Source organism: Crinia signifera, chromosome 1 (assembly GCF_055691185.1).
Source record: "Crinia signifera chromosome 1, ASM5569118v1, whole genome shotgun sequence".
Classification (NCBI taxonomy): Eukaryota; Metazoa; Chordata; class Amphibia; order Anura; family Myobatrachidae; genus Crinia; species Crinia signifera.
In genome coordinates, this window is record NC_139217.1 from 299812503 (window position 1) to 299839363 (window position 26861).

The 26861-nt window shown below is 42.3% G+C and overlaps 1 protein-coding gene across 8 annotated transcripts in view; it reads right to left on the reverse strand.

The window, feature by feature from the left end:
- Window positions 1-26861, reverse strand: part of SMARCA2 (SWI/SNF related BAF chromatin remodeling complex subunit ATPase 2) — a 182481-nt gene that overhangs the window by 14575 nt on the left and 141045 nt on the right. For 6 of the 8 annotated variants that reach the window (XM_083186032.1, XM_083186026.1, XM_083186027.1 and 3 more), the window contains 3 exons: window positions 26139-26216; window positions 20448-20666; window positions 6781-7001 (listed from right to left, as the gene is read on the reverse strand). In XM_083186032.1, coding sequence (XP_083042158.1) covers window positions 6781-7001; window positions 20448-20666; window positions 26139-26216 — 518 coding nt within the window. Of the gene's footprint in view, window positions 1-6780; window positions 7002-8920; window positions 9080-9610; window positions 9767-20447; window positions 20667-26138; window positions 26217-26861 lie in introns of those variants that run through there. The other 2 variants (XM_083186030.1, XM_083186031.1) reach the window with 2 other exon arrangements.

Genomic DNA, 26861 nt, shown 5'->3' on the forward strand with positions numbered 1-26861 from the left:
GATCAGGATCGCAAGGGTTAAAACCCTTGCGATCTGCATCCGATTCCGATCCGATATTGACTATATTGTCAACATCGGAAGGCAAATTGTACCGTGCGTACACACTGTAAGTGTTTTTTAAGACCTGCTGTCTATTGGAGAGTATGCCTTGGTGAGAACTCTACCATCCATTTTGTGTACCACCTTAATCCTCCACATGGCATGATTGGGGTATCCCTTAATTATGTTTTCCAACAATTAACTTAAAGGCATGGGAATGATAGAGATCCTGGACAACCATGAACAAAAGGAATCCACAAGTAGAAAAGATTCCCTCTAAACCCTATCCTTACTACAAAGATGATGACTGCACAATATCCTGCAGGGAAACCTGCAACTTTTTTTCTCTTGTCAGGATAATCAAATACAGTATCATCCAGATCTAGAGAGCAAGAAAACCAATCAGAATATGCTCTGTAAACTTAAAACGGGAGCGCCATGAACCTATGGAATGTCAACTTCTCAGATGTCAAGCACACTGCATACTGCTTGAACGAAAGCCCCGTACTCATATCGCTGGGGATATGGTTGCCAAGCGACTGTCCCCGGGAGCACACTCCTGTGTCCAGTCCTGTGGTGGTTGCTGGTCAGAGGAGCGCGCTCTTGCGATCAGCTGTTTCCCCTAGCAGAGTCTCCTTTTTTATCAGGGACAAATGGGACACTGAGCAATATATTGCTCCGTGTGTACAGAGATTTAGACAAACTGCCCTGAGTTCTCATCCTTAAGGGGACATTTTCAAGTCCTAATAAGGCACCACCCTGCCCTTCTCAAGGAGTGATAAATTAGAATCTCACTAGTCCCAATCATAAATCACTGGTACACACTTATGTTTGTGCAAAGTTTAAAAAGGCAGTCAAAAATATTTGCAAGGAGGAATCAACTACTGTACAGAACCTCTAACCCATCTCCTCTGAGTGACATCTACAGTACCCAAAAACTCTTACCCAACCAAACTTGAGCAATACTGGACCAGCTAGGGCAGGGGTGGGCAACTATTTTGGCTGGGGGGCCGCTTAACGAAACCAGTAAATATTCGAGGGCCGCACACAATATCTTGTGTGTAATATATATATATACTGCATCTATAAGGTAAGCACCACTGCGTGGTTCTTTATCTCTCACCTTGAAAACGGGGCACGATAGACCCCGAAACGTCGGGCACGTGATGTGTGTTATCACCACATTAAATATTTATATTTGAAAAGCCCAGTCTCTGTTGTGCCGCAGCAACCCCCACAGCTTCTACCCATACCTGGCTGATGGCACCGGAGCAGCACTGAACAGTTAGAGAGGAGTGCCGGACCACCCACCATCCACTATATACATATATATACACACACAGTGGTCGAAGTGGGGGTATGGAAAATTTAATAGAATAGCCAGGGACTTGGGGTACACCTAGAACCTCAGAAGCATCAGGGACATGTAAAATCTATTTTCAATACTTTTTATACTATAAAATAAACCATATCATATTATATGTAATCCAACCTGGGTTATCTACCTCCACTGTGTCCATCATTCTCTTCCCCCATACAGTATATGTTCTAGTTCAGCTTTCCTTAATGTCTTACATGTCACCATTGCCCCTCTCATTTATCCTTTCTGTAATTTACCCCTACACCTCTCATGCCCTCTTTCCTTATTTAGCCCTGCACCTATCACTCCTCCACTTGTCTCCATTGCACCCAGGACCCACCTTCCATCTCTCACCCCTTATCCTAGCACCCACCCTTCATCTTTCACCACACTGACTGAACCTCCACACCTGCACCTAGCACCCACCCTCCATCTCTCACCCCTTATCCTAGCACCCACTCTCCATCTTTCACCCCTGCATCTAGCACCCACATTCAATCTCTCACCAGACTGACTGAATCTCTCACCCCTGCACCTAGCACCCATCTTAAATCTCTCCCCTCACTGCATCCATCTCTCACCCCTGCACCTAGCACCCACCTTCCATCTCTCCAATCACTGCCTCTATCCCTCACCACACTGACTGAATCTAGCAATGTGCGGGGCAAGAAGCAGAGGCTGGGGAGTGTAACAAAAATAAGTGGACACTACCTGGATGACTAGCACATATAAAGTCAGACCAGATGTGCACAGCATCTGCCACTCCTCTTCCTGTGATAGGGGTGTGCTGGCCTGGCTTTCTGTTTTGGGCAACAGGGAGACTGCCTGTGTTTAGCACCGCATGTCAGTCATTGTCAGGGGCGGATCCAGAAAAAAATAACTGAAGGAGCACCATAGGGAAAAGAGCAAGGAGTTATTTTGGCCCCATAGTAAAATCATGAAAGGTCCCCCCTCTCTCCCATTACAATGCTTTTCAGGTTGGGGGGGGGGGGGGGGGGGGAGAGAGTGAGTGAGACAAAGAGGATGTTGGGGAAGAGAGAGACAAAAGGGAATACAAAGCGAGAGTGACAGTAAGACAGTAATGAGAGAGAGGGTGTCAGGGAGAGAAAGAATTAGAATGAGAGAGGGTATCAAATGGATGGAGGGGTACACAGAGAGGAGAGGGTGCAGAGGAGAGGGTGCAGAGGAGAGGAGGTGCGGTAGAGTGGAGAAGGAGGAGAGGATAAAGATGAGTGGAGGAGAAGAGGAACAGAGAAAAGGAAGAGGAGGAAAGGGGGAGAGGAGGAAGGAGACTGGTGGAGGAGGAGCAGAGGATAACGAGCAGAGACGAGGGTGAGAAAAGGAGAGGATGCAGGAGCGAGAAGGTGAGGTGGAGTGGAAGGGGGAGATGTGGAAGGAGAGTGAAAGAGGAGGAGCAGAGGAGAGGGGGAAAAGAGGAGAGAAGGCAGTGAAGAGGAGGAAGGGGAGCAGAGTAGAGGAGGGGTATCAGAGGAGAGGAGGAAGGGGAGCACAGGACAGGGGGAGAGGAGAAGGGGGGCTGGAGGAGTGGGGGAGAGGTGAGGTGGAGTGGAGCAGGGGGAGGAGGAGAGGAAGGTGAGCGGAGGAAAAGAGGAGCGGGGGAGCGGAGGTGACTGAGGAGAGGGGGAGCAGAATGAAGGAGGAGGAGCAGACAAGAGGAGGAAGGAGAGTGGAGTAGGAGCAGAGGAGAGGAGGAAGAGCAGAGAGGAGATGGAGAGGATGAGGGGGAGCAGAGGTGGAGCGCAGAAAGGAGAATCGAGGAGCAGAGGAGAGGGGGAACAGTGGAGAGAAGGGAGAGCAGGGGTGTTAAATAGTTGTTACAGCAGATGTCCCTCCTAATCTGCTCTGTGTTTCCCCCCTCTGTACTCTCCTTAGGATGGATCTCCTCCCCTCTGTCTGCGTCGTGAATCTCCCAGCAGCAGCGCAGGGTCTCCACTCTCCAGCTCCCACTTCCCAGCGCCGGGTCTGCTCCCCTGTCTTTGCGTGTGCCAGGTCTCTTCCTCCTGCTGTGCAGCACACAGCAGCATTGCAGCGTCCCCAGCTCCCGCTCTCCAGCACTGGGTCCGCTCCTCTCTCTCTCCGCGGTGCCTGGTCTCTTCCTCCGGTTCATTGTGCTCGATCTCTGCAGCAGCCTGCAGACAGTAACAGCGCAGGGACCCCAGCTCCGGCTCTCCAGCACAGGGTCTGCTCCTCGATCTCCCTGCGCGCCGGTACTGTTCTGCTGTGGCTTTTTTTTTTCAATTAAAAAAATATAAAATGTACCATTTACTTGCTTTGTAAACTAACACACATGGTCCAGACACATCGTGCATGTGTCGCATGTTCATCCACCACGAGCAATTGTAAAAATCTTGAAGGAATATAATATTCCTGTCCTTAGCGTCAGGCGATTGTATTGAAAAGGTTGATTGCCGTATACCCATTATTATTACATACAAATAAAGAACAACAATTTATTTTATAACAGCCTGTAGAATTTTCTTTAACGGAGCGCAGCACCACAAAACTATTCTTATGTTATGTCATGTCTGTCCTGGCGCTGACAAGCGGCTATCGGGCCGCTTGTCATTGTAATATATGTCAGTACGGCGGGCCAGACCTAAGCATCTCGCGGGCCGCCTGTTGCCCACCTCTGAGCTAGGGGATGGGAACCACTACTGATCTCACAGGAGGTAGATATCAACTGAAACTGGAATACTCTGGATTACACAGGTTCTGAGGCTTTTAAAACCAAATGAAATACAGGCTTGAAGTCAACCAGTCACAGAAACTACGTAATTAATAAATTTTCCATAGTGTGGTAAATCTAGTAAAACCCGATTCCCCAATAGGCTGCACAAATGGGGGAAGGACAACAGCAGAAAAAATTACCCCCCCCCCCCACACACACACAAATTGCACATACCTATGGCGTGCCCATTCCGAAAAAGGGTGTGACCTCACTGCAAGGCCCGTGGCCTTGCCACACTCCGTAATGCTCATAGACAATATCACACACCATAATGCCTCTTCTACATTACACCACACACTGTAATGTCCATTACACCACACACCGTAATGCTCATAACACATTATGCCAGACTGTAATGCCCATTGCACATTATACCACACACTAATGTACCTTATACTACACACCTTAATGCCATTACAGAATTAGTGGATGGGATTGGGCTGGAGTTGGGGTACCTTGTGCCGAGGAGAAAGCGAGGGGGCTGCCCAAAATTAACATTTTAACTACCTTTGATCACCCTGGGAGCAACCTGCTGCTGCCCGACAGACCGTCCGTGTACCCAGCGGGCTGGGGCTGATCCAGATTAAATGGACAGGGAGTCGGCAATGTGATTAGGGGTAGTATGGTTGCCAGTGGGGACAAGCTTAGGCTGCACAAGGGGAGAGTAAGACACTGAGGAAAAGGTTAGGCTGTGGTAGAGGAAAGTTAGGTACTGGGGAGAGGGTTAGGTACTGGTTAGGCTGCGGAAGGGGAGGGTTAGGCAGTGGAGAGTGGGGTAGCCTGTGGGAGGGTTGTTAGAGTTAGATATGGCCACGGTTCTTTATCCCACATGAAATTGAACTCAACCCTTAGTTGATTGAGGCACGGGGCACAGCATAAAAATGTTCATTGTACATGGGTGTATAAAATTACAGCAGAGCAATAGGGTGAAGAGTGACATTTTACATCAGGTATAGAGATAGGAGCCAAACACAGTTAATGCCTCCAGCAGAACAGCCAGCCCCGCATTTGAAAATACCCTGATCCCTTATCGCTGTATGTATGCTCAGCTGCCCGGTGCCCTCCTCTCTGTAGCAAGGTACTCAGCTACAGGGGCTGGTCTTTACTGCTTAACAAGCGGCAGCTCTTGCAACTGCCTGTCAGAACGCAGACTCCACCGGCGCTGCTCCCTTAAGCCACTGCAGGGTCTGCGGATCCATTGTTATGCCACTGGCAGTCACGTTAAACAGCCCTTCTAGTTGCGCCTATTTATAGGCATGTTTATTAAGTCTAGGGATCTTTTTTTGCATCTCCACCCAAAAATACCCCAGTCACATCACAAAGCGAATAAGAGGAACGAGCATACAGAGCGTTTCAGAATATCACTGTGAAGTAGTTTTCCATATGCAGATGCAGCCACAGTCTCACACAATATACATAGATGTGTCTGTTTACATCGTTGCTGTAACTTGGGTGAATGCTATTGCATGCTCTTGGCTATGCCGTTGGAAGTGAATGGGAGCTGACTGTTGCATAGGCCTGCCTCCTACTCACTTCACTGGGAGCGGATAGTGATGCGAATAAGCCTGGAATGCTGCGCTTTGTTCACATCGCAATCGCACTACTTGTAATGGGAAATCTGTAGGTATGATGCATATCATTTAATCAGCAAAGTTTGCATGTGAAGTTTATTTGCATGCGAGTAAGACACATTTTTCGGTAATAAAATATGCCCAACGTGGGCCACGCTGCACAGGGACAGCTGACTCACTGACGCCAGACGAATATATAAACACCAGTAATGGCAGCTGGACTCACACCCCTCGAGGACCCTTCTTGTGCTGGTCTAATACATTTTAGCTTGCAGCCCTTGCATACAAATATATGCGAGCGGGCGATTCTACAGCCGCACTTTCTGATACATTGTGGGTAATTGGATTCCCCCACCCCTTATAAATAAAAAGGCCCTCTCCCTCAGAAGGGGGAAAAGGGTTTACTTGGGGGGTGCAGTGGCTGCCAGTGGGAGACCAGTAGACTGCCTTCCCTGACATTGACCTGATGTCCGAGGCCCAGAACTGGGAGCAGTGGACAGAAAACAATGGCACTACCAGCCCCGGAACATCCGTCATGCAATGTCCAGATCTGTTTGGAGGAACCTTCTCACCAGAAAACACAAATTATAGTACAGAGCAAGAAACAAATCATCTGAAAGTGGTAATCTTTATAATCTCATTCTAAAGCCTACAACAAAAAGAATCTGAGAAGAAAAAGCAGCACTCAGGCCAAGAGATAAGTATATATACTTGTACTTACATTTCTGTGCTATAAAATTATTAAAAATCTGTATGATTTACTAATGTGTTCTAAATTTGATTGTGTGCACTGTGTTTAGGGAGTCTCCATGTTTTCCGCACTTGCATTTTTCACTACAGAATGTCCCTCCATTTAAAACTATACACGCCTTTACATTGTATCAATACTACTAATATATAATTAAAAATGGAAAATAAACCTGTATTTAGAGAGGCTGTCTGTTTACCCTTTGGTAAAGTTTCGTATTAAGTTTAGTTTGAATTTAGTTACAACCACATGTAATAATAATTGTTCAACGTTCCTTGAAATAAAGCCAAGACATCATAGCTGAAACGCTTACCTGTCCTTATAGTTAATTACAGTATCAACTATGGCATTCATCTGCTTGGTCAACTTTGGTGGGTTTGGCGACAATTTTTCAGCTGGCGGTCGCCCCCTTCTTTTTTTTTCTCTCTTTTCGCCATCATCTTTTACAAAATCTTTGTCCACGTTTCTTCGTCGCTTGCGCTTCTTCAGCCGTACTTCTTCTTCCATTTCCTCCAAGTTTCCGTCCTCGATGGCCTGAAGGCAGAAACATTTTCCTTATTAAAACCATTTTTAACTATTTTTTCATGAAAATAAATATTTCAAACGAATCCATGCATACCGCAAAACGTTAAGCTGACAATTGTTTGGAAGATAGAGGACATCTGCACAGTTCTTTGCAACATGGGGTGATATCCAGTAAGAATTGGCAATAGGCTAATCAATGTTTTTCTTCAAGAAGTCCATTTATTTTTCATGTGAAGCAAATTAAAAAGTATTTCAATAATTCTATATATCCAATTATACAACTTTCTAGAACAGCAAGTCGGGACCACCAAGCACACCAAAGGCATGCGCACCAGAAATGGAAACAGAGCTCAGCAAAAGGGGCTAGCCAGACCCATGTTTACTTCAATCTCCGAGTTGCTGGCCTGCCTCCAGGCTCTCCCTGTACCGTGAATGGATGCCATACGCATGCCCTTCACTCGCAGTGTGTGTGCACCCCCAGCTATCCGCACCCCTTGCCACTACAGCCCAGGAGTGGGACAGTCCCAGAGAAACAGGATTGTCCAGCTAAAAGCGTGAAAGTTGGGAGATATACAGTAATGGGAAAATTTGGACATTCGAGAAAACCAAAGTGAACCGGTTCATATTCTCCAAGTAGTAAACATGGTTTTATTCCTTACTTTACTTCTGTGCCAACACTGGAAGACCAATCTATGGGCTAATTTGTTTGGAAAGCAAGATTTAATAGAGAGGTAATAAAAATAGAATAGTAATGAAAAAAAATAGGAAAACTTTGGAAAGTGAGATTGGATAGAGGTAATGAATACAGAATAGTGGCGTCAGCATGAATTACACATTTTACCTGCAAAGGCAAAAAAATAATAAATATACAGTAAATATGAGTGGACAATATTTTTTCATGGACAATAAAAGACTACTGCATGCTAAGCAAGAAACTCATGCTGTGTGACATGCCCGCTGGCATGACCTTAACGCCCGGATGTGCAGATGATGTAATAGGCAGTTATGGTAACAAGTGGGCGAATTTAAATCCTCTGCATTTACTCCATGTGCTGTATCAGAACAGCACATAACCTCCACTGGTATCAGAAATCTGCAACACTGGTCCACCTGTATGCAACTGGGCATCCCAATGATGCTCAGCAGCACACTGTACAGGGAACCCTTCCCATTCAATAAATGGATGCATCATGATGTACTGTTTAGACGATTGCTAATTGAAAGCTACAACACTTCGTGACATATTATTCTCCAATATGGTCAAACACAGGAAAATAGATGTACTTCCCTGTTCTAACCAAAAAGCATAGGAATTACATGTTGATAAATTCTACATCAAAAACTTTTAAAACGGATGACTCCAAATAGCTCATACAGAGTTATCCCGCTGAAACTTGGCAGCTCTACATTAAGGGATCAATTCAATTCAAGTTGCCATTGCAACGGCATAAAAATACCAGCTATGGCAGCTGAATTCACCTACCGATTCCGCACCAGAAGCCGCGAGTTCCGAGTGTTCAAAAGTATGGAATACATATTGTACTTGCAGAGCGATCTTACTTACGGCTTACGGAAACGACCCTAAACTTATTATACATGCTAGTGATGTACCATAGATTTATACTAATAGAAACATAGATTCAATAAGTTATTGAGCTGTATTAAAAAAAAAACATGCATATACATTAAAACATATTTTAACCACGTTAGCGCTAAATGCGTTTGCTTTGTGTATTTTTCCAAATTTATTAAATACCTAATAGGAAAAGCATTTGTTTAAAGATAAAATTAAATGAGTAATAGTACATCTGTAATAACAGTATGCAGATACAGATTACTTGTTGTGTATCTAAATATTGTTGTCTGCATACAAATGTTTATCAGTCTTTGACAGCAGCTGAAAAGAAATCTAATCAAATGGCAATTACCTTCAATTTTCCACAGTAACAAACATAGCCAATATTTACAATCATGGGAGTGGAACAAGCAGCAAAAATAAACAGTTCACGCCCGACATATATTTCCTTTATAAATCCCTCTGTAAATTATTGGTTCGGGGAGGAAAAAAAAAACAAAAAGAAGAAATCCCGACAATAAAAAAAAAAAAAAGCCAAAGGAAATCACAGATCCGTTTCCTATGGATCCTTACAACGTCTAAAGCCCACAGAACAAACATGAGCAGAAAATCCTTAGGGACAGCTCCAGACTAGGCCTTAATAATCAAAAGCCAATTTCCATCATGCTTGTAGCGTTCAGACACAATAACCATAAAGGACGCACAAAAATCTGCCGAGTTACGGGAAAATAGAAAATGAATCTGCTAAAAAGCTCATTATCATTAATATGTATACGGCTAAAACAGCATTACCCTTCATACTTCAGCTACCAAACAATTACAATGCAGAACGCCTAGTATGCCCTGTATGTCTGACAGCTTAAAATTCCAATCTAAAATGCAGCATACAAGACAGTCAACAGTTAATGCTATTGCTTTCCTTAAGCACTCAGATGAACGGAGAAACAGGATGAACACCAGCTTTGATGTGCTACACACCTACACATGCCTGTTATATAAGTTCTACTGAATCTTGGAGACGACAATAAAAAAGGATATTTACCTTACCACTATCAGCAGGCCGGCTATCGGAAATCACTGTTAGTGGGGACAAAATTAACAAGCCAGCAAAGCAGCGAGCTGCTAGTCTCTTCATCAGCTGATCAGGAAAAAAAAAAAAAAAAAGAGGGAGCAGGGGAAAGGCTATGTTTTCATATACAAGTAATTTTATTTTACTGAAAATGTAATAGGAGGTAGGATTGTGCTACTCAAATCTGCTGCTTCATTCTACCGACCACAAGGCCTTAAGCCTTCTAGCTTCAGTCCTGCTTTAATATTGACAACTACTTATCATAATTTCCCTTATTATTCCAGGCACAAAAATGGGATTATCATTGAGGGCAATCATTCCTTCTGATTATGCATTTCATGATTAAATAAATGTGGGACCCTAAGAAAAACGAGACAAAAAAACCTTATACCACCCCCTCACAAAAAAAAAAAAAAAAATTATTATTATATTATATATATATATAAATATATATATTTGGGTGTATTCATGGGTGTTATACTCTGCACATTTTTTGCCGAAATCAATTTTCTACCAATAAAGCATGCAAATATGAAGAAGCGCACACTTAGTGTATATTAGAGGTCACCGCTAGAAAAGTTGTTTTTGTATTAGAGAAACATAATTGACAGTGTGTATCCAATACTTATAATATGCAGCAATACATAATAAATTATATTACAAGATTTGCACTCGCTCTTTATGATAGACCTAAAAAAGTAAAATGGTATCAAAAAGGGTTATTGCGAACATACTGTAGTATAAGAAATAAACGCTGACGGAACCAAAATACATAAGAATATTTCTTTATATAGATTTAATATCATACTATTAAAATGGCAGGTATGCAATAGGCTGACACTGAAACCTATCCCCCCCCCCATAAATAAAACCATACAAATCAACCAAGCAGAGCACTTGAAAATACCATGGTCATCCATTACTAGAAGAATGTGCCACATACACTGAGCTGGTGGTGTGATATTGTCCCTTTAAATTAAAATACAAGCTTTCTTTGTATGCTAAAGAAACTGGAAAATTTGAACCGGCTGCAGCCTCGCTGCATAATACAGTACAATGCTTTTAAAGATAATTTATGTATACAATACAGACAACTGGACTCCAAAAAAACAACTTACTATACAAGGCTAGACTTTCAGTGATTAAGGGTGCCATGAAACAAAGCAAAAAGAGAACAGAGAATGTCCATCCAAATCTTCAGCACGGTAATTATAAATCACAAAGACAAATCCCACATTTCTGATTGGTGACGCGCTGCAGTGAGACCTTATTCCGCACGGTGACGCCTCTCCTGCTGATCGGCTTCTCAATTTAGTGAGGTGAATGGAAAGGGAGGCACAAGGACTGAAAGGGAAAAATGCTTAACCCATAACAGCCCAGAGAGCTGAGGTACAGATGCGATGCAGTCTGCTCAGCCAATCGCTCTGATCACCCACACTGTATGAGATGCAAAATCAACCTGGCAAACAAGATGTTATTTTTCTTATTTAAGGTAGAAGACACCTATACAAACCAAAATATTTAGAATGTTACATATTAACCATTTCAACATACTACAGAAGGCAATAATCACTAAAATCCTCAGTTATCTGCGTATTTCAAAAGCAATTAACATTGAAGAGGTCTTCATGCATATACAGCAAATAATTAAAGATTAACGATAAATGACATTCATTATACAATGCTATGGAAATGCTATACAGCTCTACTACTTGTAATCATGGATCTTTTGTTACACAGGCAGATGTGACCTTTATTTTACGCACAACCACAGGACATACAGGAGAAGATAATCAGTTAATGGGCTGGACACGAAGCAGCATCTGACAGCAGCATCTCCACAGACAAAATCCTGCATGTTCCCATAAGTATTTTAATGCTACCCTTAACCTACCCCTATTGCAGCCTACCTATAACTGTCCCCTTTTCTAAACTAAAGCTGGGTGCACACTACATGGCGCAAGTATCCAGTGACATTGCTTGCAGGGCCATCAGGGGATGCCAATGATGATGCTCTGTATCATGCATCATCAGCGACATAGTGGGTACACACTAGATGATGTGCCCCATATGTTGTTCTGACCTGTTGGATTGGACCACATATTGTCTAATGTGTAGTCAGCTTAACACTCCCCCGTGTGCCCCCCGTGTGCCTATTCCTAACGGGATTCTGACTGTATACCTATAAAACCAATAACACTGCTGCATCTGTATGACAATCTGACTCATAGGGTGGTATTCAATTGTTATATCATGCCCCATCACCTCTCTAAAACTACGGAAGATGGTAGGGTGATATTCAATTGATCTATTTTTTTTGGGGGGTGCATTTCTAGCTCACTATGGTCATGTTTAGCAACACATTCACACATTTCAGCTCACCACCCCTGGGGATAGTGAGTTGAAATCCTGGTGAAAGACAAACTGAATACTGCCCATCTGAACTACGGGGGTTTATTTACTAAGATTGGTGTTCTACTGAAGATGTGATGTCGCTATGGGCATCCTATCAGTTTCTATCTATTATCTTCTACAAGGTGCTAAGTAAAGAAGTAGATTCTGATTGGTTGCTATGAACAACACCCCATATTCAATGGATCTTCCTAAATAAACCCCTTGAACTGGACAAATCCAAGCTACAGATGGGGCAGGTCCCATCTTGGCAGGGGATGGTGATGGCGACACCAGCCGCCATCCCCCGCCAGCGCCATCTGCATAGCGAGAAGGGGACGCGCGCGCATGAGAGGCGTGCGCGTCCCCTTCCGACGGCGCTTCCAGACGCTCCCCCGGGTCACCGCCGGCTTGTCGGCGGTAACCCGGGGTCCCCGCCGCCTGCCCGCACCTCCCCTAACCCTGTCCGTCTCCCTGAGGCAGAGACGGACAGGGTTCCCGTCACCCCGCAGACGGAGATTGAGACGCGCGTGTGCGTGAGACGCACGCGCGTCTCAGTCAGATGGTGAGGCAGGCTGCTGGCGGATCGCCAGCGCTGACGTTCTGGCGATTCGCCAGCAAGGAAGAGGCCTGCCCCATCTGTACCACAAAGATAATGTCAACGGGTAGCAGTTCAAAAATGTATATGCATACAAGTTTCTAAATGATAACATAACTGGTATAAATGGCTGAATCTGATAATAGAGAGCATCTTCATTTCACCACAGACAATACTATCATAGTGGACATACAGGGCCTTATTCTAGTTCAGTCTTAGAGGCAAATTTCTTCACAAATAGACAAAACCATGTGCACTGAAGGGGGGGGGGGATGTAACTTGTGCAGAGAGATTTAGATTTTGGTGAGTTATTTTGTTTTTGTGCAGGAAAAATACTGACTGCTTTATTTTTACACTACAATATAGATCTCACTTTGAAGTAAAACCCTACCAAAATCTAACTCTGTCTGCACAAGTTACATCTGCCCCACCTGCAGTGCACATGGTTCTGTCCATTTGAGAAGGAATTTGTCATTGTGAGTGAACCAGAATAAGGCCCACAAAACATTATGTCTGGTGTATTCACATGAAATAACAGTTCAACCCACCCTGTATTATACAGCAAAAATATATATGGTACTTATGAGTTATCTGGGCGCCCGATTTTTTGATTGTATGCCTTAAGTTAAGGCATACAATCAGATGCGATGCGATACGATATCGCATCGCATCGCATGCGATGACCCGATTTTTCCATAGGAATCAATGTTAAAATGGACTGAGTCCATTTTAACATGGAATTCAATGGGAAAAAGGGGTCCTTTTCATACCCCTACTATCCAAGTGGGCATGGAGTTGGATATAAACCTGTGGCGAGCGTAGCGAGCCACCGAGCCCGAAGCGTGGCGAGCCCCGCGAGGGGACGGTATTCTGTGTCCCCTCGCGGGGCTCGCTACGCTCGCCACGCTTCGGGCTCGGTGGCTCGCTACGCTTGCCACAGGTTTATATCCAACTCCATGCCCACTTGGATAGTAGGGGTATGAAAAGTACCCCTTTTTCCCATTGAATTCCATGTTAAAATGGACTCAGTCCATTTTAACATTGATTCCTATGGAAAAATCGGGTCATCGCATCGCATCGCATCCGATGGTCGCATGCGATGCGATGCGATGTGCCCGATCCGACCCGATTTAGAAATCGGGCGCCCAGATAACTCACAAGTACCATATATATTATTGTTAAAACAATGTTGAAAAAAATGAATACACCCATCACCAATTAATAATGGTTAGCATTACTGTCTCACAGCGCTGATGTAATGGGTATATTCTCTCCATACTTTCATAGGTTTCCTCCCACAATTCAAAAATAGGTACTTGTGTAATAGCATGGCGCCCGTTACGTAGGAGTCTGTAGCTTTTTTTCAGCAGCAACATTTGCTGCCACTGACACAAACCTGTGTTAATGGACACCCCATGCACAGCCGTGCGCCGTGCTATTACACAAGTACCTTTTTTTCTTTCTTCTTGATAATTTCGATATTATTGTACTTTGTTAAGTTGCTTTCATCTTATTATTATTAACTATAATCCAGTTATCAGTTAACACGTCGTCATTACTGTCTCAGATGTATGATATGGCAGGTGTGAACGTGTTCCTTAAACCCCCAACAATCCATGCCAGCCCGAATCGTGGCAAGCGCAGTGAGCTCTGCGATGGGACGCGTTAGCCCCCCCCGACCTTTTCATACCCCCAATATCCAAGTCGGCGTGGAGTTGATTTTATAAAGTGCGAGGACGCGGATTACTTTACACGTAGTCCGCTCGCCACGTTTCACTTTACAAAATCAACTCCACGCCGACGTGGATAGTGGGGGTATAAAAAGGTCTGGAGGACGGGTAACGCGTCCGCTCGCCACGCTTCGGGCTGGCGTGGATAGTGTGGGTTTCAAATGAGGCATTTGCCAGTATGTAACATGGAGCACTGGCAAATGCCTCCTTTATTGTGCATCAGATGCACTTGCGTCCGCATAACCCCCTTTTGTGCAGGAGATGCACGTGCTACCGAACCCACTAACCCCGTCTCCCTAAAGCAGACACGGGCAGGGTTGCCGTACCCTGCCGCAATAATTACTGAGAAGCAGGAGCATCTGACACACACCTGCGTCCCAGACAGCTGGAGCTCCTCTCCGCCGGCGCCCGCATGATCCCCTCTCCGCCGGCGTCTGCCAGCGCAGGGGATCTGGCGGTTACCAGCTATGTGTGAGAGGCGCTCACTAGGCCTGCCATGGACGCTGGGGACAGAGCCACAGATGCCGGGGACAGAGCTGGACTGCTGCAGAGTCACTACAATAAGTATGCCAACTATGCTAGGCAGCCATTGGCCTGCCGCAAAGTCACTGCGCTAACTACGCTAGGCAGCCCTTGGGCTACACTGACCGCGTAGCCTATGCTGAAAACGTAGCGCAGCCGGGCGCCGTGCTATTACACAAGTACCCAAATATATACTGGTAGTTTATTTGGCTCCTAAAAAAATTAACCCTAGAATGTCTGTGTGTGTGTGTACATGTGGTAGGGAATATAGAATGTAAGCCTCACTGGGGCAGGGACTGATCTTTGCACAATATAAGAAACTGTTAATAAATAAATAGACAATTAGGAGCAGGGATGTGCAGAATTCTGTAAACGTTTAAGTCTCCTGACCAAATCACTTATTTTTAAAAGATTTCAGCTTGTAACACTTTCCAATACTGAACTGAATAACACAAATTTTAAGCTGCACAACCGCCTGCATAATCATTGAAAAGATCTTAATATTCTCTGCGGCGAGCTCAGCGGAATACATTTAAAGTAATACGCATCCCCTGGCAGGGCTCGCCACGGACACTATATAAAATCAACTCCACGCCGACGTGGATAGTGGGGGAATGAAAAGGTCGTAGGACGTGTACCGCCGCCCCTCGCGGGCTCGGTACGCTTCGGGTTGGCGTTCATAGTGGGGGTGGCGTGGGGGTGCATTTAACATTATAAGCCCCCATTAGGGTGCTTATACAATTTAAAATCGCATCGCAGTGCATCGGGTGTATGCCATGCGACCTAATATCGTGGGCGCCGTGCTAGTACACAAGTACCTTCTCCGCTGTAGTGATAGCAGATGTAACACCTGTGTCACTGTACCATCACCACGTCACAGTCATCAAGACCTTCAAACATTACTCTGTTCTGGATAAATATGGGAAACTAAAAATGTGACAATGTGGAAATTAAGAGGAGGACTGGCAATTTGCTGGGGCGAGAGGGGTGTGTGCGTTATATGCAGATGGCATTTGGGTGTGGTCTCTGTACAACCGGTGGCTACATGTATGCTGCTGCTCCACCTCCTTACTCTCTCTCCATCTCAAGCAACCACAGTACTAAATACTGCAATGAATTCACATATGAACAGCCTCATATAGATGTGGTCTTCATATGGACCTTTGACACTGACAGCAGAAATAACTACTTTAATGAAAACCCTATCTACAGAATTTAACTAAATTTACACTATTTCATACAATTATATATACTACTCATTATAAGGCTACATAGACTTCAAGAGCAGGGGCCCTCAAACTATTTATTCTGGGACCCCATCAGACAATAAAAATAAATTACAGGACCCCAGCAAGTTACTGCAGAAGGCCATCACGTCACATGTGTAGTCAGCAGACAGCACATACATGGCAGCATTGTGGAGGCACAAAATGATGGGAGGAGTCTAAAACAACAGACAATTCAACAGATGTTTCAGACTCCTTGAATCACTGACTGAGATTAGAAAATTCATCAGCTTGATGGTCAGTAACATGGAGTCCCGACCCCATGCTGAGAAGGTCGGGACCCACTTTGGGGTCAGGACCCACAGTTTGAGAACTGATGTTCACAGATTTTAATATTTTATTTATTCTAAACTAACCAGCCCCTCAGGGGCTGCTGCTTTCCTGGAGCTGCACGGAGTCTTCTATTTGCCAATGCAATAACCATGGTTTTGCTGCAGAGGAGGATGTGTAGCAATAGTATTAATCACACGAAGCAATCTAAAAGGATAGAGCATATCTGTAATATAGTTTTTTAATGATGCATTATGGCCTATCACAAGACTGAAAATGTTTATCACACAACTCTTGGCAAACGTATCATCTCTCTAGATTTATAACCATCTGATTGTTCCACATGACCGAATGTCTTTTTGACATTTCTTTTTGAGGTCACCTCAAACTTAAACTATCCAAAACAGAATACAATTTCCACAAGCTATTTGTAATTAGCAACCTGATTTCTTTATCACTATTGATAATATAATCAACCAACCCTACCCCACAAGCTCTCTGCCTAGGTGTTATCCTTGACTTTAAGCTATCTTTTGTTCCCCACAATCAAGGTTTCCAAAACCTGTTACATATGCAGAAGAAGAAAAAAAAAATACTTCCATATCACCACTACCATCCATGTTAAATGCACTATTGCAGCCTGTACTTACAGATTGGGCTAATAACCAAAATTACACCAACATACATATTTTTGTTTATGTTAAAATAGGTCACAGCTGGACCTCTTGCTCTACACAAGATCTTTATCTCTTCACTGTGGTATGCCATCCCACGCACAATATGACTTCTAGTTTACAAACCAATAAGCAATCCCTGAAACTTCACCTCTTCAGGTAAGATTATCAAATTCCAGAAACACCCATGTAACCTCCATAAACTATCCTACTCAATTACAACTCAGTCCACACATAAAACTTAACTTTTATTTCTTCACTTTCAGATCCTACTAAGACAATGCCAACATTCTTTGGTGACTGGATCACATAATATTGCTGGACTGCTACATAATATTGCTGGACCAATATGCGATATTATGTAGCAGCTATACTTATGTATCAATGCCTATTTCTCTACAGGTGGTAAGCTTGTAAGGAGGGACTTCTTACCACCCAGTCTTGATTTATTAGTATTTTAAAATACTATGAAATATGCTAGAACTATACAAAGAACTATTAAGAAATACAGGTTTTATCTTTATGACTACCAATCCGGCAGCGATACACTGCAGGTAAAAATACTAAAGCTAGTTATACAGAAAATATATATGTTTTTGACAAACTCTAATGTCTTTGTGCCTTTCGGATAACAAACAATTCCTGTAATTTAGCAAAGCGGTTAATTTCTTCATTGTTCCTATTGTTTAACATTAGAAGACTGAGTGGCAATGTCGCAGCATGGCGATTCCATGATGTATGTGCGAGATTTTGGTGTGCCAAACATGCACAGGCAACGGCATCATGGCAACGATGAGCGCAGCTACATCTGAACTAATCTCCTAGAAAAGTTATACTAGACTATAGTATATATGTTGGCATGATCTTAAGATATTTTTGTATGAATCAAACAGGACATTTCAATTCTCCGCAGAGTGAAAGAATGTGCACATACGACCTGATTCAGAGATGGATCCAGTTCACATAACTGCTGCGTCCAAAGACATGGCAGTGCTGTGAAAATACGCTAATGCTTAAAGAAAAAGATGCCTCCTGCTGGCACCGCGGATCCGAGTGCTGCATCTGATCACCTAAAAGATCCATCACCCATCTGAGTGACCTTGAGGTTACTCAGATTGGTACTCACAAGTTTGAAGATGAAGCCAGTAAGTCGGTTTCAGAAGACACCACCCCATTTTACGTAATGGAGGACAGCACCGCCCCCACAGCCTTGAGGCCCAAAGTCATTGAGTGCAAAAACGCAGAACCCGTTCTGAACATCGGGTTTGTGTACATCTCAAATACATCTCTATTGGATGAGAACATAAATCTGATGATAGTGGGCATGAGTTTCTGTGGAAACGGTCTGAATGTTGGCAGCTCACACCCATTGCTATTAATTTAACTGCCTCAAGAGAGCGTAAAATACATACAGTACAGGGTTTTGTTTTGGAGTATTTCTGGGTCAATTTTAGTTTTCCTAAAGATCCCAAATGTGTTTTCAAATGGAAAAAAAAAACTAGTGCATTTTGGAAAATACAATTAAAAATGTACTTGAATAAAATTTTTATCACCACACATTAATTGAAGGTCAAATGTTTTGCAAAAATATACAATTAAAACAATGAATTATATCTGATGAATTATAATGGATTCACTTAGAAACGTAACTTTACAATTATTGTGTATTTTTTACCTAGATTTCAATGTATATTTTAAGACTATGCTAACTAAATACAATTTGTAGCAAAATGCATTGAAGTGATGAGCGAGAGTCATGTACTGAAATGACAAATTAAAATCAAGCTCTTCATTGGCTCCTCGTACTGCTCCAGCATAATTGTTTTAAACTTCAGAGCCAATATTTTGTCTAACAGATTTGTCTGGGCTGCTGTCCCATTCTTTGAAAATTGTCAAACAAGGAACAAGCACCAAGAGTCAAATTGAATAATATTTGTACACAATCTAATGCTTTTAACAATGTTAAAACTAGTACAAGCCCGTCTGCTTATAGCACACTATGCCACTGAATAAGAGTAGACATTCAGAAAACAGGCAACATTTTCTGTTTGCTACTTGAAGCACTTACAATGGACAAATGTTTGATTATGTGAGTGTAGTTCGATGTGTTAAATAGTCATCCAGCTGTACTGTATGTAACAGGCTACATTTGTGAACAGATCTCCGAAAGACAGTCAGTATGAATAAACACCAAATTATTTAAGAGCATCACAGATTTTCTCTTTCCCACTTCCATTGTTTAATATAATTGTTTCAATGTTTCCAAGTAAGCATGAATGCAACATTTCTGAATAAATACCTATTTATATATATAAAAAAATGATGGATATGCAACCCCCTACAGATTGTGCTTTCTAGAAATAGATAAAAGTTACTCAATCAGCACCCACTTCAAAACTGGGCAAACAACACATAAGCAAAATACAGGTAAACCAATAATTGGGTTCTTACCCAAAGCATTAGGGATCTTGAATGATTAAAAATAAATAGTACAAAACAGTACAGCGATTCATATAGTACTGGCAGTCATAAAAAGAAGGTTAGTGCAATCTGGACAGAAGTATTATATTAACATAAGGGGAGCCCAAAATAGCAATGCACAGTACATTACCATGTAGACAGAATTCAATTACATTAGGTGAAAAATGGTGATTCCCTTAGCTTTTAACGCCTAGAGCTATTCAATTAGAGTCCTTTTTGTTTGTGACCTGGTATATTACTATAACATTTCAATATTATTCTGGTATACTTGTTAAAGCACTTTTTCTGTACAACAAATATCACAAATGATATCAGTTTCCGCTTCATGACTTTATTGCACTTAAGGGGGTATGCAATTACTCCCAATCGCGGGTAACTGGTGCATCGGGGTGGTATTCAATAATCCCCGGTAAATCAGAGCTAGCCACGATTTATAGGGAATTCGGTTTCAAATCACAGAATACAGCCCTGATTTCAAGCAAAAATGGGGCTGTTTCTCACAAGAACACACTGGATTCACTGCACTTGTGTGTTTTCAGTAAAAAAAAAAACATATTTTATTGTGGTGGACAAATTTGATTGCTGGAAAACTAAATACAGATGAAACATCGCCTTTAACTGAATTCCCCCATTAAAAGTTAAATACCTGGATAAATATATAGCAGCTAACAGTGTACACATACACTATGAAATATGGAAAGGTCATGCATTGTCTGTCACACTTCGATGCGTATAAGATGACTATACTTCTAGTAAAATACTAATGTTTTAGTGCACTATAACCCAATAAGATCAATATTTTGGAATCCATACTGCAGAATAATCAATGTAAATTAGATTAAACACATGTAAACGTACTCTTATCCATTGTTTGTCTGTAAGAGCATCACTGTAATCCACATCTCTTCGGTGGCGTGATCCTCTGCCAAATATTTTCTCCTCTTCCTCTTCACAAGTCAGTCGTTCAACTTCGGCATCATCTTTGATAATCCAGGAAGGAAGATCATCCTCCTCCATCAAACGTGGCTTGCGGTTTGGATTTCGAGCATCCTCTCTGCGTCTATCTAGATCCATACGCTGTGAATCAAAGATTAATAAATAAGTAAATATTTTTAGAAATTGCAGTACTGCAATACATCTACATTAAACTCTAAACAGTGATAATGACAGAACATTTTAACATTATTGTGAAGTTATTTAGGTTTCATCCTCACAAGCTTTACAACCATATTTAATTCGATTTCAGATCTCATCTTCTGCAGCATTTCCCAGTTAAAGACCATATACAACTTGGGCCGTATTTAATGCGGCCAGCGAGGGGGTTAAACAGCGAGGATCGCCGAAAACAAGCGACCCTCATCGTTTAACCCCCGCACGACCGCTCACCGTATTCAACGTTCCAGGGAAATCCGCACTGTCAGAGGATAGCGAGGATTCCCCCAAACGGCAAGATTCGTGGCTAATGCAGGGAGCCCGCTGCATTTAGCTGCAAGCCTAGTTGTTTTGGCGGCCACACACGCTGAAAAAACCCAGTGAGGTGGAAATGGCGTGTGCAGGGGGGTCAGTTGAATACTGACTCGCGAGCTGTGACAGCGAGCAGTCAGCACTCCTCACTGTCACAACTCGCAAAAGGCATTGAATACTGCCCTTTGTATGACAGAGGTAGGTGGTACATATCAAAATGCTGGTACCCTTCTTGACCAGAAAACATGTTTTTTTATGGGGGTATAGAAATGTTTAAATACGTTGGACTTCCCCAGATTTTGACTGCATAATAAAACAACTGGTAAAGTCACATTGTATACTTTCTGCTATGGAAACAATGTTATTATGGTTTATTTATATGGCGCGACAAGGGTTCCGCAGCGCCTAACAAAGTACTTTAAAAAAAACATCTGTGCCATTGTACAGGACAACAACAAAAAAGTACTCAAAGAATAATTTAAGGGTATAAATACCAGTCTAAAATGTACCCGGCGAAGCATAAATCAATGAAGTTAGTAAAAACTGCAGGAAGGTCCGTGTAAATCAGTAAGTCACGTGAAGGCAAATGAAAATAAAATGCTTTAATTAAAAGCACAAGCAAACATTCATATTGTTTCATTCAGTAATGCTTGAAAGATCTGGAAGTATTGTGAGGTGCAAGGTATTATACAGTTGTTTACTTTGGATTATCATATAAAATCATTTGAAAATTTTGCAAACGCAACCAGGCATAAACATTTACTGCATTCATGCATAATGTATTTCAAAAGGAAATGTGATACATTCTTTAAATCAGTATGCACTTAAAATTACAACACAGTATGAATTTGAGTGGTTTTGAAAAGATATGAAAATGCACAATAACTCGCAGTGGATAATGCAAAGGAGGACATCTAATCACATTTCAATTAGCAATCATCTATTGCCCATAGTCTTGTGAGGGTCTGTACAAGTCTCACACTGCAGTAATGTGGGAGTACAAGATACATAATCATAGGGACTGCGCTCCCGTGACTCGAATTAATATCTTCTAACCCATGGCTTTTCCAGTCTCCTCACCCACCTTGTTTATCATCCGTCTCATTAAAATCACCCAACAGGTTGATATTTTAATTACTAATATATTTGATTGCATGGGTAGGTTATACTGGCTTTGAATTCTGATTCACCAACAAATTATGATTTATAGAAATGTATATAAATAAAAGAGAAATACTTTGTGCTCCTACGGCCATAAAGTTAAACAGAGAACACTAGATTGTAAAGAGTTGACCGCCCAGTATCTCTATCTGGATTCAGACGGAAGAATAACATTCATAGAAGCCTCTCCATCATCCTATTAGGGCCACGTGCATAACCAAAATGTCTTTTAATACATTGTGAATGTTAATGTATGAACATAGGATCAGATGGCGTTTGTAAACAATCTGGTAGAATTTGTTCCAACTTTGTTAAACCAAATATTTATGAACATGTTGATGCCGGAATTTTAAAAGGGCAATACTTTTATTAGCAAGACGAAGCAAGTAAAAGCAATGCCCTTTTAAAATTCCGGCATAATGCTGAAACATTTCGTCTTACCCAGTGAATCATCATGGTGGTTTCCTTAACAGTCATATGAAGATTAATCCCTATTTTTTTATGTATATCACCACTAAATGTAACCTTCGTGGACTTTTATAAAAGGCTGTATACTGACTAGAGCAGGCCAATCTGTGGATCTGCAACTGCCAGAGTTTTGCTATAATGCAATGCTGAAACCGTGGAAGGGCATGCTGGCATTTGTAGCTTTACAGCCGCTGGAGTGCCACTGGTTGGCCAGGCCTGGATTAGAGTATTTAATACTTCTTTTAGTTCTAGTACATTTATTGCAATATTTGATGATGATGATGATGATGATGATGATGAAATTAAAAGGCCCTGAAGACAACAATAAAGAGGAACACATTGATTGCCAGATGGCATCTTTCATTGCTACTGAACAGACCCAAATGGTTAAGGGGATCAAACTTGGGTCACTAGATGAGTGACTGAAAAGCCTTTGGAAACAGCCTGGAAAATTAGCAGGTCAAGTAGTGGTCTGATTTTAGATAGGAGCTTGATATGTAATGCCCAAGTTGAACTGTGAGTATTGCACCGCCTCAAAAGGTGGAGACCATTTTCCCAAAGACCTTCATGTAAAAAGCGGATGCCCACTGAGATAAGGGTAATTAGAAGGTATAACATAAGGGATGCAGGTACTTATGTATTATCACGGCGCCCATCGCATCGCATACCACTAATTAAGGTATGCGATGGACCCGATTTCAGCCTTTTTTCCGGGCTGAGTACACAATTTTAAAATCGGGTCACATCGCATGCCATTACAATGGCATGCGATACAACGCGATTTGCCATTGAGTTCCATGTTAAATGGCACCCCCAGACCCGATTTTTAATTGTATACCCACCCTGAAGGGTAATAAATATGTAAAATGCCCCCACATTGTTAACGGCCCCCCACTATCAACGCCAACCCGAAGCGTGGCGAGCGTAGCGATCCCGCGAGGGGCGGCGATACGCGTCCCCAAACTATCCACGTCGGCGTGGAGTTGATTTTATAAAGTGTGGCGAGCGCAGCGAGCCCGAATCGTGGCGAGCGCAGCGTGCCCCGCGAGGGGACACGCATTACTTCACAGGTATACGCTGTGCTCGCCACACTTTATAAAATCAACTCCACGCCGACGTGGATAGTGGGGGTATGAAAAGGTCGGAGGACGCGTACCGCCACGCTTCGGGTTGGCGTTCATAGTGGGGTGGCGTTAACAATGGGGGGCATTTCACATACTCATGACCCATGAGGATGGGTATACAATTAAAAATCAGGTCTGGGGGGGGGGGGGGGGTACACAAGTACCGGGATGCAGTCATTAGGTCGACAGTCAAAAGGTTGACATATGACAAAGGTTGACATGGAAAAGGGTCAAAATGTTTTTTGTGTTTTTTTTTTAATTTTAAACAAACTTGTTGAACCTTTACCATCACAGTGGGCATAGAGGGAGAACATTTGGGGCTCCAGACAGGGGTTATATACCCCCATCACCCAATCAAAAGAAATCATACCATAAATTGACAGGACAAACAAACAATGACGATGTTCATACATTTCGTCATTGGTTGTTTGTCCTGTCAATTTATGCTGTGATTTATTTTGATTGGGTGATGGGGGTATATAACCCCTGTCTGGAGCACCAAGGTTATTCTCCTTGAGAAAGATCATAGTGATGATCGAAAACGTGTTTGGAGGACTTTGGTGTTTTGTGTAACCCTGAACTGGATTTGGACTGCTTTACAGATTTCAGCCTACATTGGATGACGGATTCCGGACCATCATCCTTTGTTTCCAAGCGCATGTGAGAACTGATTCATTTCAGATTCTCCATCCCATTCGGTATTTAGCCATTTATTTTTCTTTGCCATCACATCACATGTTTGTTTATATTAATAAAAGTGGTATTGCACCATACGTCCTTTTTCTTCATTTATTTTGGGGTTTCATCTGGATCAAGTCAAACGATCCAATAAAGCAGTCGACTAGGGAGAAGAGGAGACGCTAGTTGGACAGGAGGAACGTATAGTTATATACACCTGTATATGTCTGCTATTATTTGGATAAGAGGATCATTCCTGTATATCTAGGGACGTACTCTGATCTTACAAGGGCGCCGGTGGAGGGAACATCCCATTTTTTGCCATTGTTTAAGGAGTCCAGCGTCATCCCTGTGGATATACCCACCATAGGCTGCCTAGGCGCATAGAACTCACTCTCCCTTTTTTTTTATGTATATTGCAAACTATTGCAATTGACCCCACATAAAAGGGGTAGCAAGCTGCAAACCATTTTGGCAGTCCTGATCTTTGTCAAGGAGGAGTTTCAAACTAAAAAGAGGATTTTGCAACGCAGTACTAATGGTCAATCATTTAAAAAAATTCTAATAATAAAAGTAAGCCATCATACTGTATTAGGTTTTTAGTGTCTAGTATGGTGCTGCTACGTGGCATAGCACCTACCTGGACCACTTACTGGCAAAAGAGAACAGAGTTTGAACACACTAGCGCAAGTCTTTAAATACAACCCCCCACCCCCTTCCCCTCCAGAGGAAACTCTGGTCATATGAGGTCACTATTTTGGAAATCTTGACGTGCACTGTAAAATTGAAATCCTAATCAATTAGGCTCCAAATAAACAATGTACATTTATTTGTAAGCACTGCCACCTGAAGAATAATGGATAATCACAAACAGATTGCATGTTGTTGCTGTAATGCCGACCTCGCAATGGACCCTTGTTTCAAATATGTGGAATTACACTTACTATATATCATGTATTTGTAGATATAAAAATGTTACCTGAACCATAAAATGCTACACGACCGTGTATATCAGTGGTAGCCAACTACGCTCCTCGAGAGCTACCAACAGTTCACATTTTCCAGACAACCTAGCTGCTGCACAGGTGCACTCATTACTCACTAACACATTTTAAAAGATCCACAGGTGGCGCTAATTACTTCACTTGTGATTCTGTGAGGAGATCTGGAAAACATTAACTGTTGGTAGCTCTCGAGGACCGGAGTTGGCTACCCCAGGTGTATATGAAGTGTAGATTTCTGTAGCAGTGGTTTGCAATTCTAATGAAGTATCCCATAAACAGCGCAAGCATGCTGGATTTCCTAAATCATGCATACGTCTATACATTGTTATCGGGCCAGCAATTAACCCACCTGCTTCCACAGAATCCTGCAGATATGACCTGTGAGGAGAACATGAGGGCTGAAGTTTGAAATAGTGTTCCATAGCCATATTAAGCAAACCAGGTAAAATCAAAAAAATCAAAATCAGACCTGATGCTATGGGATGATGAAATATTAGCAAGCGCATCCCACACACTAAAATGGTCAATGTCGCTTTGAAGCTTTTAATATATTTTTGTATTAAAAGTTTTTATTCTTCATGATACAGTATATCCAAAGCCTATTACCAACCTAGAGGTGACAACGGAAATATAGTTTTGAAATCGCTTACCATGAAAAGGTCAAACTCCTCTTCATGACGGGCAATCATCTGATTCAGAGTCTCATCATCAGGGACTTCATCTTCCTCCTGATAGGATGCGAAACAAAGAGTTAGTGTAGAAATGAGTTTGGGTGTACTTGCCCCAAAAATATGTACAAAGAAAATTTCTAATACATTATAACATAAAAAACAATGCAATGTGCTCATGAACATCAGGTGCTGCTGTTACTGCCTATGAGCTCAAGTTTTATTATAGGTTGTAATATCTGACAATAAGAATACCATTTTGATCAAATAGCCAAAAGACAGGGAAAAAAATTACAGCATGGATATAAACAGCATAAAAATACAAAATAAACACAGGATAAATACAATACATGTATACAATACATGTATTGTATACATCCTGTTCACCATGTGATACCAAGAATACTGATGTATGACTGTGGAATATGTGTATGCGATATAAATAACTAGTAATAACAACATCATCATCATCTCCCAATATCTTAAGCAACAGGACATCTGCAGACATGCCCTCATACACTTGTGCGCAAATTGTGCCAAACAGGGCTATTTGGCACGCCATGGATATTGCGACTTACATAATATTGACAAATGTCTCTCTTTTTTAATAATGCATCACTAAACTGACAAAACTACATTGCAAGGGTACACCAACTAGTGGGGTTGTCATTATTTGTATTTCTGCGGATGAAAGTCACAAATCTG